The sequence below is a fragment of the Lissotriton helveticus genome, chromosome 9 (assembly GCF_964261635.1).
Source record: "Lissotriton helveticus chromosome 9, aLisHel1.1, whole genome shotgun sequence".
NCBI lineage: Eukaryota > Metazoa > Chordata > Amphibia > Caudata > Salamandridae > Lissotriton > Lissotriton helveticus.
In genome coordinates this window covers 634,073,294-634,089,200 of record NC_136070.1, presented here as the reverse complement: position 1 = coordinate 634,089,200, position 15,907 = coordinate 634,073,294, and the positions used below count along the sequence as shown (strand labels likewise).

The following is a 15,907-nucleotide window of genomic DNA, read 5'->3' as shown; positions in this document are numbered from 1 at the left end:
ATGGTTGTTAATTCGGTCCCCCTTTCATTAATGACAGACCCATTCCAAATAGAATCCACTGCGAGGACCAGCCTTGTACATTCCGAAGCTGATGGTGTTATTGAGCTTCACGTTCATTCTATGGAAGGAAAACAAGCTAACAATTCTCCAGCGCCACAAGCCTCTACTTCGTACGTTAGGTCAGGTGGAGATCCCTCATTGTCATCCATTGACCTCGAACTTTGTGGCCGTTATGTGAATGCAGGTAGTTTGAAATCTTTAGAAGCCATTAAGCCATCAGTGCGTGTCACCCCATCTGGGTTATTGTTATATAGCAGTACTCCCTCTATAAATGTGCAGGACATGTCCGCGTTGTTAAATGTTTCTATGAGCCCTGAGCTCAATCTATCTGGAATTTGTCCTTCTGCTGCTGCTGGCGAAAAACCCATATCGGAATCTCTGATTGCCCTGGAACATCTGTTATCCTCCATATTATGTCTTTTGGGCAAATTTGTGGGCAGCTCTGATTGTATCTTGGATTCTGTCACTAAAATACTGAATACAATGCTGCAAAAGGCTCCTGAAATGAGGAGTGCCCCCTCCACCGCGGCCGATATTAGCTTGGCAACGGGGAATGTAAATGTGCCTGCAGAGAATTCTGGTATAAAGCCATCAGTAATAGTTCAAGAAAATAATGCTACGGCCCTGCCAGTTTCTGCGGCGACTAATTGTGTAAAGAACTCTGATCTTGAAATAGAGGAAGAAAATCTGTCTGTCTCAGTCTGTAAAGTAGCACAGGAACTATTTCTAATTTTCATCCCTGAAAAAAAAGGGCAACAAGAGGATGATCAAGAAATAAAGGAAAAAACCTGCAAACATAGAAATAATAAAGGGAAAAAAAGGAAACCTGTGCACAAATACAGGAAGTAAAGACAAAGGCGGATAATCTTCCAAAATTCTATTGTTGTAACTGATAATGAAGAGAATGCCACTGACTCTAACCTGGTGACCACAAAAGTGGCAAGTGAATCCTGCCATCCATATTATGGTCCAGAGATCATTTGTAATACTCTGCCTACGACTGTGGAAGACTTACCTCAGAAGGGTGGACATGGGCTGACTGCTCCTCCTATGGTAGAGACAAGGAAGCACTATTCCGGTTGAACTGGGGGCTCTCAACCCTTTGGCTCCTTCTTTTGCTCCTATGGATGGGGTCGGTGTATGCCCACTCCTCTCTTCCCAGGCAAAAATATCAATGTCTTATGTGGACACTTTGGTTTTGGACTTTTTCCCTCTATTTGATGCGGATTTGCCCTTAAATAGATCATGGTTGCTTAAATGTTTCAGTGACTTGGAAAGTCTTCACCTCATTCAATCAAGTGATATTGAGTTAGTGTCTTTGTTAGGTGGAGATAGTGTATCAAGTATAAGGGTCAAATTTTACTCTAAAATTATTGTAAATCTGATATTACAGCAAGCGGAGAATTTCCAATGTAGAGGTATTGACGTTCTGCCTATTTTTAGTCTTGGTAATACCACTTCACCCCATAGGATGACCCAAAAGGGTGTTAAGCAAGATGGGGTTTTTTCTCCTTTTAAAGATCTAAAGATTTGGATCTCTAAGGGGAAACGTTCGGTCTCCCAGGCATTGCCTCCTCCACTAATCCAGAACTCTTTGCCATCAGAGGATAATCATCGGTGGAATTGGCTGCATAGTGCCCTATCAACTAAGAGCACAGATAATTCCAAATTATTCCATCATCTTTAATAATCAATTGAAAATTATTTCCTGGAATGCAGCTGGGATACATAGTAGTCCAGAGAAACTAGAATTTTTATTCTCGCTGGGAGCAAATGTGATTTGCATCCAAGAAACATGGTGTACTGATAATATCTATGTAGGGAAGGATTACTATGTGTTGGAAGCGCCGGCTGCCCCATCCAAGAAAGGTCATGCCAAAGGGGGAATCGTTTGCTTGTTATCTAATAAACTGCATTGGAGATTCTCACATTATATTGACCCAAGTAATCTCTTTCAAGCTATAACAATAGCAAATCTCCCCAGCTCTCTAAATAAGTCTGCTGTCGTAATCATTAATGTGTACATTCCTCCCGAAGAGCGTTTTAATATTTTATTGAAGTACGTATTTCAGTATATCGGACAGATTAAAAATGTTTATTCTCCACCCGAAGTTATCCTAGTTGGAGATTTGAATTGTAAAATTTCTAATGCTAGTTTAAATCTATTTAGAAATAAACCCAAAGAAGAGGCTTATTTTATCCCACAATCCCTCTTTCCAGACAAAATAATAACTAATAAAAGAGGGAAGATTCTGCTGGAAGAATTATCGGCAGTTGAGGGGCTCATTTTAAATAGGAGATTTCCCTCTGATGTGCCCGCGAAATTCACTCATAGGTCCCCTTTTAGTGCCTCAATTCTTGACTATGTGATCTCAGATTATGACATTTTCCAATGTATCCAGGATCTCACGATAGCCCCTACATCCTTGAGTGATCACAGCATAATCATTATAACTCTTTCTCTAAAACCTCCGCCCACTGAGTCCTGGTCCTTTAATAACAATGATGTTACTTTCCATGGATCTTCGGGTAGATGTTTTTGGAACCCAACTGCCATTATAGGTGTGCATGATACTCTATGCAAAACTATATTAGAACTAAACGACTGGCATGGTTCCGAAATTGTTAATTTTGAAAAATTTATGAGGAAGATCATTTTAGATGTAAAAAAGGTTAGTTGTTCTAGGAAAAAGGTATTTTTTCCTAGTGCATTGCGCATCCTGAATGAGGAAATAAATAAATTAGTGCAAGAGCAATTTTTAGGTAGATCAGGTGAACTAGCTAAAGAAATATCGAGGTTAAAAAGAAGGAGAACTAGATTGAAAGCGAAACTAAAAAAGGAGAAGGAAGATTCAGTATGGATAAACTTGCGGGAAGCAGTTGCGCGTGGCAAAGCGAGAGAATTTTGGTCCATAGTTGGGAAGGGATGTGGTACTAGAACGAGCCCTTTCCCCATCCCTATTTCTGAAGAAGTATGGTCCTCTTACATCCGGAAGCTGTATGCAGGGAACGTAACATCGGCTGCAGATAGTGACCCTGACTTAACATCTGAGGGTCCGATTAATTATCCTACAGAAAAAACAATAGAAATGGCCATAAAGAACATGCGCTCCTCCGGCGCAATGGGACCTGACGAACTCCCTATGACGGTTCTGAAGCAGGAACCATTACTATGGAATAAGATTCTTTACCCATTGTTTAAATCCTGCTTTGATACTAAAATGGTCCCTGCCTCTTGGAGGGGAAGTATATTGGTCCCTATTTTTAAGAAGGGAGCTAGGGATAGCCCCATGAACTACCGTCTGATTGCTCTCCTCGACTCAGTCGGAAAGGTCTTCGCTAAATGTATCTTAATTTTACTTGACAATTGGATCGAGGAGAATAATATTTTACCATTTGAACAAACTGGATTCCGTAGGGGGCACGGTACATTAGACAATCTCACCACCCTACATGGGATTACTGATAAATATACACATGTGAGAGGGGGGGTGGTGTTCGCTGCGTTCATCGATTTCTCCAGGGCGTTCGATAAAGTTGATCGTCGAACGCTGTGGAGAAAGTTAGCAGCCCTTGGTTTACCACTTTATCTATTGGATCTTCTGCGTGCTCTCCATACGGAAACGTGGTGTAGTGTTCTCCAAGGGGGGCGAAAGGGGACTCTCGCATAGAATTCCATCTTTGAACGGCCTTAAACAAGGCTGTCTTTTGGCCCCACTATTGTTCTCCTTATACACTGTAGACCTTCCTGCCTCCTTGTCAGCTTGTGTGGGTATAGCTCCGGTGGTAGGGGGGGACCCCCATTTCTTGTTTGATGTATGCCGATGATATCCTTGTTTTAGATTTAACTCCCAAAGGTCTTGCTAATCGGCTGCAAGCTCTACATGTTTTTGCTGATTCCCATTTTATGAAGATTAATACATCTAAAAGTAAAATTATGTGTATTGCCGGGAAAAAGAAGTGCAGTTCTGAAAACTTTGGATGGTTTATCGGTGGCCAGAAATTAGAGGTTGTTAAATCCTATACTTTTTTGGGTAAATTAATTGCGGCCAATTTGAGTGAGAGGCCCCATATCGAGCATAGTTCACGTAAAGCCCTCGCTCATGGCAAAGGTTTAAATTCCCTCTATCTTGCCACTGGAAAAAGACACTTCGCCTGTTTACTTGAGGTGTATAGGGCAAAGATTCCTGCTACGATATTATATGGCATAGAACTCATAGAGCTGAAGCATTGGGATTTTTGTCACAAAATTGAAGGGAAACTCTTAAGATCCCTATCTACCCTCAACACCGCGTGTTCTTTGGCCGCATGTAGGCTCGATTTCGGTCTTAGGAGCAGCTGGGTTCAGGGACTATGTGCCCTGGTAAGATGTGTGGTTTGCTTGGCTAGAGCCGAATCAGGGTCGATGAGAGCCCTCCTTAAAAATGAATTGTTGGGCAACTTTAAAGAGTTCTCACGATTAGTAAGGAACTTTAGAAGAGCTGTGTCATTTTTAAAGTTAGATGAAAGTGTTTTGTTCCTTCACTCATCGACACAGCTAAAACTCCTGCTAAAACAGGCATCGTGGGAACTATGTTTTCAAACAGATAAGAATACAATACAAGAAAAAGGGGGTTGTGACCTCGTCCTTAATTCTTACTCTATGAAGTTGGCCCAACCCTATGCCACATGGAATATGCCACATGGTGTTCGCAGATTATGGTTTATTTTACGATATGATTTACTGCCCCTAAATTTACTTTTATCCAAATGGTATGGAACCTCTCCTATGTGCAATTTTTGTAACTTGAGTATTCAGTATCGTATGCATGTCTTGTTGATTTGCCCTGCACTCCGCCCATTGCGGCTTAAATGGTTAAAACCAATATGTCTTCAACTAGGTATTTCTAATGTGAATACTTTTCTACAATTTCTATACTGTCCTCCAAATGAAATGTTTTGCTTCCACATTTTTTATTTTTTTAAAGGTTTTTTAGCTATTTATTAAGGTGTTTAGGAGAGGTCTGACATAGCTCCCTCTTGTCTATTTGTCAATGGATGCAATTAGTTTCATGTGTGTTGATTGAATTTTTCCTTCGGTATGTAATTTGTATTGTGAATTTTATGTGGCCCTCGTTGAGAGCCAAAACATAACAAAAATAAATTTAAAAAAATACAGTTTTTATTAGTCGACTTGGGGTAATTCTGTGTGGATGAAAGTTTGCGACTGCCTGCAGATTCCAGAACATTCCAAGACACAAATGCGAGAAAAGTGTGTCTTTTTGGTCTACGTTTGAGGTCTACAAGGGATTCTGGGTCAAATAACCTAGTAAGAGCCATGCAAGTCAGGCCACCACGGATACCGAGCCATGTAAGTCAGCCCACCGCAGATATCCCTAGATGTCTAGCTTTAAAAAATTTACAGATTTGATAGCTTTCCTTAGGTGCCAGCTGAGCTATGGTCCAAAATCTACAGCTACCCGCTTAGCAAACAAAAAGGGTAATTTTTCAGTGGAAATTGCGATGAGTCCATGTTGTATTTTGGACAGTTTCCTTTCGTGGGCACTAGACCTACCCTCACAAGTGAGGCACCATTTCTATCTGTACACTTAGGGGAATGCAGGGTGGATGAAAGTTTGTGGCTTCCCACAGATTCCAGACCTTAAAGTCACAGAAATGTAAGGAAAATGTGTTATTTATGTCAAAGTTTGAAGTTTGCAAGGGGCTCTGGGTCAAAAAAATCTGGAGAGAGTCACACAAGGCTGCCCTCCCTGGATACCCCTAGTTTTAAAAAATGTACAGGTTTGCTCAATTTCCCTAAGTGCCGGCTGACTAGGGACCAAAATCTACAGCTACCCACATTAGAAAAATGGGTCAGTTTTCAGTGAAAAAATGGGCTGCATCCATGTTGCGCTTTGGGCCACTTCCTTTGTGGACACTAGGCCTAGGCACACAAGTGTGGGACCATTTTTACTGGGAGACTTGGGGGGATGCCGGGTAGATGGAAATGTATGGCTTCAGGCAGATTCCAGTTCTTTCCATCACAGTAATGTGAAGAAAATGTGTTGTTTTAGTCAAAGTTTAATGTTTGCAAGGGATTCTGCGTAAAAAACCTGATAAGAGCCAGGCAAGTCTGCCCACCTTGCATACCCCTAGGTGTCTAGTTTTCAAAAATATACTAATCGGTTAGGTTTATCTAGGTGCCGTCTGAGCTAGGGTCTAAAATCTACAACTACCCACATTGGGAAAACACTTAATTTTTCAGTGGAAAAATGTGATGCGCCCATGTTGCGTTTTGGGCTATGTGCTGTCGTGGGCTCTGGGCCCAGCCACACAAGTGTGGTACCATTTTTATCGGACCACACAACTGAGGTACCATTTTTATCAGGACACTTTGGGGAATGCCAGGTGGAAGGAATTTGTGGTTCCCTGCAGATTCCAGAACTTTCCATCACGGAAATATGAGGAAAATGTGTAATTTTATCAAAGTTTGAGGTGTGCAAGGAATTCTGGGTAAAACAAAAAAAACTGTGAGATCCATGCAAGTCATCCCTCCCTGGATACACCTAGCTGTCTAGTTTTAAAAAATGTACAGCTCTGATAAGTTTCCATAGGTCCAGTCTGAGCTAGGGTCCAAAATCTACAGCTACCCTCTTTGCAAAAATTGGTGCAGTTTTGAGTGGAAAATTGTAATAAGTCCATGTTGGGTTTTGGGGCGTTTCCTATTGTGGGCACTAGTCCTACCAACACAAGTGAGGTACCATTTTTATTGAGAGACTTGGGAGATTGCCGGGTGGAAGGAAGTTTGTGACTCACACCTGAGTCCAGAACGTTCCATCACAGAAATGTGAGGAAAATGTGTTTTTTAGTCAAAGTTTGAGGTTTGCAAGGGATTCTGGCACGCAAAAATGGTGAAAACCATAAAAGTCACCCCACCCTGGATACCCCTATGTGTCAGGTTTTCAAAAAAAAGTATGGCTTGCTAGGTTTCCTTAGGTGCTGGCTGAGCTAGGGTCCAAAATCTAGAGCTAACCACTTTGGAAAAAAATGTTCAGTTTTTAAGTGAAAAATGTGATGCGTTCATGTTGTGTTTTGGCCCATTTCCTGTTGCAGGCAGCAAGCCTAACCTTACAAGTGAGGTGCCATTTCTATCAGAAGACTTGTGGGAGCATAGAATAATAAACATTTGTTATTGCCAATTGGATTTTGTTGCATTGTGCCTTTCAGATGTAAGCTAGTGCAAAATAAAGAAGACCTTTTGAAAAATCCCCTTTAATTCAACGCTAATATGGGTACCCACAAATTCAGAGATGCACAAATAACCTCTGCTCTTAAACTCTGTATCTTATGCTTATTTCTGAAATACATAGGTTTTCTTTGAAACCCATTTTTCACTCTGCCTATTTCACTATACGAATTGGTCTATATCAGTACTAAATGATAAACCATTGTAGGGTTCAGCTCATTTGTTGGCTCTAGGTACCTTGGGTTCTTGGAGAAGCTATAAATTCCATATATCCATGCAACCAGAAAGGTCCAGCGGACATAATGGTATATTGCTTTTGTAAATCAGTCACCATGACAAAACATTACAGAGGAAAATATAAACATGAATAGCCATTTTTTCCTACTCATTTTCAATATTTATTTAACAGTTATATTCCTTGGGGAAAGACTTGGTGGATCTACACATAGGACCCCTTGTTGAATTTGGACTTTTGTCTACTTTTCAAAAATCTATAGCTTTCCTGGCTCACCCATGGTTTCTTTTCACAATGATTTCCACCACAAACTGGAAGTAGGTTGAGAGCACAAAAAATAGGAAAAATGAGCTGCCTCTTTGAAAAATGCCAAAACTGTGGGACAAAATACGTTTATTTAATTCAGCTCTGTATGTTCCTGAAAGCTGAGAAGATGGTGACTTTATTGCAGAAAACTGTTCGTTGATGCCATATTTTGGGGGATAATCAGACACTTTTACCCTATTTTGTAAGCTATATTTTGGTTCTTTTCTCAGTCCCCTCCAGGGAAATCCACAAACCCTGGCTGCCTTTAGATTCCCCAGCGTGTTGTTAAAATGGACACAAATTTGGCTTAATACCTTATGTAAAAAAAAGTTATGGAGCCCTAAGCACAAATTACCCCAAATAGCCAAAGAAGGACTAACGGGGTTGGGATAAGGTCCAGTAGCTAAAGGGTTAATCTCAGTGTGGATTCCTTCTACTTGTTCAGTAAAAGTCACTGTGGACTGCAATGTGTTTCCTCTGAGTGTTTCTTTCATTTAACTGTGGTCAAGAGACTTCCTGCTAGGGTACACCTTGACGTTTTTAGGACTGGGGCGAGATTACCTGGTAGTAATCGTGGTTTACAAGAGTTGCGCTGAGATGATTTGTTCCCCATTGTCTTTATACGCCCTCGTTTGTATGCCCTATGGCTCTCTGGCAGGATATGTTGTAAGTGTACTCATACAAAGTGTATACTTTCTATTATTCTTCCTCTCTAGCACCTCACACCAGAAAACATTTCCTTGCCACACTGACACTATTGCACATGTGCTGGGAAGGATTGTGCAATATTAACAGAACACTAGACACACTTTCTGGTAGCTTCATCTTTTTTATTACCAGTGGTTCATAATCTGAAACACTAACTCGGGTTGGGAACCTGAGAGGGGTGAACGTGTACTGGGCCTCTGCTGCTCTGTTGTGAGACACTACTGCTTTCATATTCCCCTCACAATCTATTAAAGCAGTATAATATCTTGTTACAGAGGAATCCGAGACAGCATTCCGAAGAACATAAGTAGATTTAAAAGCTGGGTTGGATGGTTCAGGAATTTGGCTGGGATTACAGAGTCTTTCACCTCAAATTGACGACTTTCAATATGACCCTCATCACTAGGAATCATAACAGTCTATATAGATGTACTGGAAAGACATCCGATGTTGACAATGCCAGCAGAGAGGTCAATGAGTGGATGAGCATGGAAGCTAACGCAGCTTTTCCCATTCGTAGCAGATTTGACGTGTACTGCTCTCTTTATGTGGAGCCCTCACGAAAGCCCCAACTCCAAAACCTAAATTCCCCAGTGCTATTGCATTTGCAATGCGAACAGCGCAAAAAAACATGCTCACTGCTGGTCAGCATTTCATCCTTCTGAGGTAAGTAAAATTATTTGGAAATTGTACCCCCGCTGTTTACAGTGCTTATAAATTACAGACGTGCTACTTAAAAACAAGTTGTTATGACTCTAATAATAATAATTATTGTCAGGGCTTTAAGTGGGCCGGGTACTGCCGGTGCTGAGCACCAGCTGTTCTAAAAAGCAGTTGGACTTGTCCCTATCGGGCTCTTAATTTTTGCCATCACCATCAGGGTGAAAACCAAATCTTAACTCTGAAGCAGTGCCACCGTCCACTGCCTTTAATGTGACTTCAAATCCTGCATTATACTTCTTTCATAGTCTCATCATTTCAAAGCTGAGGCATTTTCAATATGCTATACTGTAACGGAGCCATGGTTGTTGCTCATGTATGTCATGCAACTAACAACCATTGACAAAGCCAATAGTACTGGCTTGTACGTGTAATGCTACTTTCTGTATTATATATCTGGATGTAATGACAGGAGCAGCAACATTTAAGTCAGGCGGCACTATGCCAAGTACAGATTTTCAGTTTATGTTTTAAGCCACACCCCCAATTACGTCGGCCACGCCCCTTTGGGGCCGCCCCCCCCTGTTTTTTCATACTACTTAAAGCCCTGATTATTGTCATTATTATCCTTATCGTAAAAGAACATACGCTGTTAAGAAAAGGCTCTTTTGAAGCATGGTAACCTGGAACAAAGCAAAATAAGCCACCGTGACCCAAGACCACCAACTTCCTCCCTACAACCCGCGAAGTCTCAGTAAGCGCCTTGAAGGCGAGACCCGTGCGAGCAAGAAAACAGAGGCCACTTAAAGCAGGAGCGTGGGGTTCTCTTACCTCTGCCATGTTGTGCACGGTTCGGCCAATGGCTGCAGCCAGGAACTTCCAGCTTCGATGTGTCTGCGAGCAGCCTTCTCTTTCCTCGGGAACACGCTCTAGGGAAACACATGAATTCGTTACTACCGCCGGAAGAAAGTTAGACTGCGAGCATTGGCTTCGTTAATAATGACACACCACTTCCGTCACAACACCACCACCCCCCCTCTCTCGAGACTAGAGGGAAGAAGCATGCAAGGGCCTGTCAGAAACTTCACACCCTCTGAGGTGCATCCTTCCTGGCGCTTCTCTGTGAAAAGTATGCCTTTCTGGGAATAGTTCATTCTTTACAACAGTGCTTTAAATGGGAAAAAATAAGTGCAGGTACTCATTAAAATGAGCTAGGGGTGTGGCAAGGGGGCGGGGCTATGGGTGGAGTATGGGCGGGGCTAAGGGCGACATAATGATACTTGATGATTTCTACACCAGTTGCAACACATGTCAAAACACAACAGAAATGCATTTATGTACACAAAATAGGTGAAATCATTACACAAAATGAAAGCCATACATGATATGTTAACATTTCCTTGTTTTGCAATATTGCAAATTCTTAATGTCAAACCGTTATTTGCTGTTGTTTTGCACAATGCTGTATATTCTCAAGCATGCACACACACAGAAACAAACACGCAGACGTACACAAAAGCATTTCACTATGCAATGGAGCCTATGCTGAATAGTCATCAGCAGATGAGCTCAGGACTACAGAAGCGCCTTGGCTGTCAGAGGAAGCTTCTTCTCGGACAGCCTTGTGCTCACCAGCACTATCAGCCAATGAGCCTACCAGTAGCGAAGTGCCGGTACTAACAGTGATAAAAATAAGGCGTGCCGGTACTCAGTACCTGTGAGTATCGTCCCATTTAAAGCACTGTCTCTGCCCTTTTCACTAAGGTCAGGCTCTTCCTGTCTCTTGCTGGTTCAGTGTCTTTACATCCACATCTCCGCTCCGTTCTGAATTCACCTCTCATTTCTACCCAGCCTCTAACCTTTTCTTCGTCGTTCTGCGCCTCTTACTCCCACCTCTCGCTTACTCTCTCCACAAGTCTCTTAGATTTTGTTACTATTTTTTCCCCACTTGCCTCCCCTTCTCTATTCAGTGATGTACCCATGCCCTAAATTTGTCACCTGGCCAGTATTTTGTTGTGCTGTATTTCATTATTTGTGTTAATAGAGCACGCCTACTGTTGAGGCCTGTACGTTTAAATAAAGGCTCGCAAAAAAAAAACGTTGCTAAATCAGGATTGGTATTTTTTCCAATAAATAAAAGCCTAAATCATTTAATCACTTCAAAAGTATTTACAATCTGCTAAAGTGTGTGCCTGAGTGCGCGCGCACGAGCCGTCGCGGCCCTGCTGCAAATTCTGCAAGGCAATATTTTTAGTTTTAAATTGTGTTTTATTGAGCCAAAAGAAAGCACAGCAAAGCATCGCAGTACAAAGTATATGTAACAGGTAAGACAGTCGCGGATTGTAAGCACTTGTCCATATATCGCCAAGTAAGAATAGGCATTGGAAGCGAGCAGTCAATAAGAGCTGGCCGATGCAGATGAGGCACTTGATAGGCAATGTTGGCCAACATTTTAGAACTAACCAAACCCACAAAACCCCCTCACCCCCCCAACCAACCCCCTTCCCTCCTCCCCAACCAGTGTGCCGTACGACAGAGGTCCATAGTCTTTGGAACAGAAGAGACATGCCTTGTAAACTTTTAAAGTGATTAGGTGTCAGGTGCCGGGTCCGTAAGGCGTAGCAGCCGTAAGTATTTCGGGCATGTAATTTCGTTAAATTCTTTGGACAACAGTGAGATGAATGGTTGCCAGACTTTTTGAAATGTGGCTGTAGTCTGGGTGAGCGTGGCCTGAATACGCTCCATGCCCAAAGTGAACCAGAGTTTGTGTAGCCACCCTGTGTGAGTGGGTTCGGACGTGGACCCCCAAAGTGAGAGGATATGTTGTGTGGCGGCTTGCATGGCGATGCCCATCTGGCGGCCTCGGACAGATTTCAGGGGGAAGGTAAGTGTATTGGGTAACCCCAGAATGGCATATGCGGGAAAACGAGGGATCTCGGTGTCAAAGGTCTCATCAATGTCATCTAAAACCAAGTCCCAGTAGCCCCGGACCATCCTACATTCCCAAAGGATATGTGTCAAAGTGCCCTTTTCCCCACATCCCCTCCAGCACAGGTCGCTCCTAGATGGGTTCCCTTTCTGAAGCCTAACCGGTGTAAGGTGCCAGTAGGTCGCTAATTTCACGGCAGCTTCTTTGCCTGCCGTGTTGCGTGTGGTGTGCGATGCCCTGTAGTACACTTGGCCCCATTCTTTAGGTGATAGGGTTCTGCCCAGTTCGATTTCCCATCTTTTCTGACCAGCGGTTTTGTGTAACTCCGTTGGAGGTGTAAGCATTTTATATATATCAGAAATCAGATGACGGTCAGTGTCTTTGGTCAGGAGCCATTTCTCAAAAGGAGTCATAGGGCGCCCCACCAAGGTGACAATCGCAGAGTCAGTAAGCCAGTGACGTAATTGAAAGTATTGGAAGAGGTGGGGGTCGACGATGTCATAGTGTTGTTTGATATTTGAGAGTGTGAAGAAGCCTTGTAGATCAAAGAGATCCCCAGCGCGTCTGCATGCAAGGCAATATTTTTAAACTAAATGTCAGGCTAAAAGTTATTTCATTTCATTTGATCAGACTGCTTCCCGGCATTAAAAGAGGCAATTTGATTGAAATTGCATGTGGTTCATCAATAGTTAAACCAGTTACTTCAAGAAATACAGCAGATTTTTAACTTTACACACATTTATGTTAAAATATCATTTATAAGCACCCATTTCAGAATTGAGCAAATATCTGGTATTTTCATCGGGAAAAAGTGGCAATCCTGACTTAAACTGTCACCACACTTTTATTTACATTCCTTCTCCCTTCCTTCTATGTTTATCTCATTTTTCCCCAACCAGATCCATTGCCAGTTGTCATTCCTGGGGTGCTGCAGAGGTGCAGGGGTCCCTGCTATTCATTGCTTTTTGGGGCAGGGCTTCCTTCACACCTAGGGATCCCTTGCTGTTATCATGTAAATGCGGCCATTTGTGTTGGAGGGGCGCACAAAGGAAAGCAGCTACTGTGCTTAAAAAAAATCAAAAGAAAACCCGCTTTGGCGAGGGTGTAGGGTTGTTAATCACTGGGTGACACAAGCCCTCTCCAACACCTCCTGCAGTGTGGAGAAATTCCTAATGGGCGATTCTAATCTAGCAGCCTCGCTGCAAAAAGGCTATTTCAGGGCCTCAGGGCGATTTGCGAGATCAGGAAGCAGAGTGGCATATGTCTGCTTTAGAGGAGATACCCAACCCAAGCCTGCCGTACCAACAATCAGGGTACCGGTACTCTCCCCGAGTGAAAAAAAAGTGCCGGTACTGGCGGCTAGATAATTTGGAAGTGCCGGTACTCAGTACCGGTGAGTACCGGCCCATTTAAAGCACTGCTTTACAAAATATGTGCGTGTGAATCCTAGAAGGAGCCGAAAAGCACCTTGAATTCAATCACAACACCCCCAGAGACTGCCAGAGCCCATCACAAACGTTCAGTCAGGGCCAATTGGAGCCCTTTGGTGCTTATCGAACGGACAGGCCTACACGAACCACTGGCGACTATCACAGCTGCCTCCGAGTACGGTAAGTGCAACCTGATACACCTCATCTCAGCTCCTCACAAACCACCAGAGCCCAGCAAAGAGCAATCAAAACTCATTCGAACACACCGGAGTCTATCATAGCTCGAGCTCATCAGACGTTATCAGCGCCTGCAAAGTGAGATTTGAATAAGAGATACTGGCTTTCCTTACCTCCTGGTCTGGTCAGTGGGCGCTTGGACTCCCATGTTGCGACATCTTTATTTGATTCATCGCCATCTGCTTCGCCAGGGTCGGATTAACTGGAACAAAATACAGATTATTTGTAGCAACATTCGCTGTTGGAAACTAACCGAGAAGGACTGTCGAGGGCCGGATAAACTTAACAGCACCAATGACAGTTCTTTCTGTAGCAAAACAGTTAACCCAGTACTGGAGCTGACACACAGCCTTACAAACGCACCTCAGTCCAAACCAATGGAAACCTCCTGTGAGAGGCTGGCTCAGTAAATGATGTACACTTGTGTAAGTGGACACCTTGCACTGATCCAAGTAACCCTTATGGTGATGTTAGTGGTCTTAGACAACCTTAAAAGGCTCTTTAAGTGGTAGCTGTGAAGAGCAGCCTTCAGGCTTAGTCCAGGAGTGTAAAACAGCTTGTTTTACCAGAACACAATCATATATGTGAAAATGACCCACACAGTGTAGTTATAAAAATATGTATTTATTATAAGACACTCACTAACACATACAGATATTTCCTAGCCGGAGATATACACAATGCACACAATACTTTTCAATTGAAACAGGTAAGTAACACAGAATACACAGTGGTTCCCAGGGGAAGACCAAACCATATACTAAAATAGTGGTATGCATAGCTGCCAAGGTTTCACATTGCTATGTGTGAAATTTTCATAATTCTAGTGTAATTGTGAGTGACATTTCAATGACTATGAGTGACACTTTCGCACAAGCAAAATCAAGCAATTAAGACGAGGGAAACATTTAAATATCAGAAATGACACCCTTTTGAGCAACAAAAAACTCTGAGAAGATCTGAAAACTGCTGCTAAGCACGAGAAATGAAAGGGGTGACTGCAGTTCTCAGTAACAGAGGGCAGAAACTGCAGCTGCTCAGAAGATGATCTTATTATCTGAGCATTCTTGACCACGCAGTATCCTAAGAAGAACATTTTATAGCATAGCAAGTGCAACTAAGAAATTCTACTGTATCTCGGTCTCAAGCACGTACTCATAGCTGGCAGGTTTTCTGACTTTTTATGTGTCACATTTTCATGATTTCACTGTACATATGAGTGACATTCAATGGTAACATGTGACAACATGTGTAACACTTAGAGTGACACTTCCGCAAGTCAAATCAAGCAATGAAGTGCATTGACAGAAATAAAGATCCAAAATTACACACTTTCAAGTAATGAGAAGTTTCAAAAAGATATTAAAACTACTATAAAATACCTGAAAAGGAAGTTCACTAACCTACTGGCCCTTTCTAAGATGATTGCACTGTCATCTGTCAGGGGCTTAGTGCTGCAGAGAGTGGTGGCCCCTAACTGTGGCCTCAATTCTGGTGCTCACTTAGGATTGCCACTTTTTTTCAGAAAAAATACCGGCCACCATTCCAGGTTTTAACAGTTTGCTAAGGCCTGGACTTAATTTTTAAGGCAACTTTATATGACATTTTTTGTATTCGTTTTTTAAATGCACTTTCTGTCTTTGTTTACATTCTCAGTTAGGGGTCCTTAAGGCAGCTAGGGAACATATTTTATAATGTTTTCATATCTTATGCACTGTTTAAAGTATGTACAAATATGGGTAAAATACCGTTTGTATCTGCCAAGATATTAAAAAGCTTACTGTACTGGAGTCGGGCTTCTAGTGCTGTTTTCTCGGATAATTTAGCTGAATGTTTTTGGTGCTGGCGTGGTAGTAGGTAGGCTGAAGCAGTGGTTATCCTTACTGGGGCTCAGTGCTGCAGTGTATTCTGGCATTCATTACACTCGATTGCTTTCCCTTAACTTAGGCATCAATGCTGGTGCTCACTACACTGGACAGGCTGAGGCAGGAAATTGAAAATCGGACCCATGGACTAGTTGGACATGTGTGTTGCTGGGCCGGCGGCCCAACAATTACATCATGATGTCATTAACCACGTATGCCGACAGGGCCCCCTGGCATTTGCAATCCGGGGCG

The 15,907-nt window shown here is 42.6% G+C and overlaps 1 protein-coding gene across 1 annotated transcript in view; it reads right to left on the bottom strand.

Moving 5' to 3' along the window:
- The window catches only part of LOC144782887 (transmembrane protein 272-like), a 166,425-nt gene extending 152,455 nt beyond the window's left edge, over positions 1 to 13,970 (bottom strand). The window contains exons 1-2 of the mRNA XM_078662140.1: positions 13,904 to 13,970; positions 10,026 to 10,123 (exon numbers count right to left, since the gene is read on the bottom strand). Of these exons, the coding sequence (XP_078518266.1) occupies positions 10,026 to 10,034 (9 nt within the window). The 5' untranslated portion in view covers positions 10,035 to 10,123; positions 13,904 to 13,970. The remainder of the gene's footprint in view (positions 1 to 10,025; positions 10,124 to 13,903) is intronic.
- Positions 13,971 to 15,907: the final 1,937 nt, after the last annotated feature.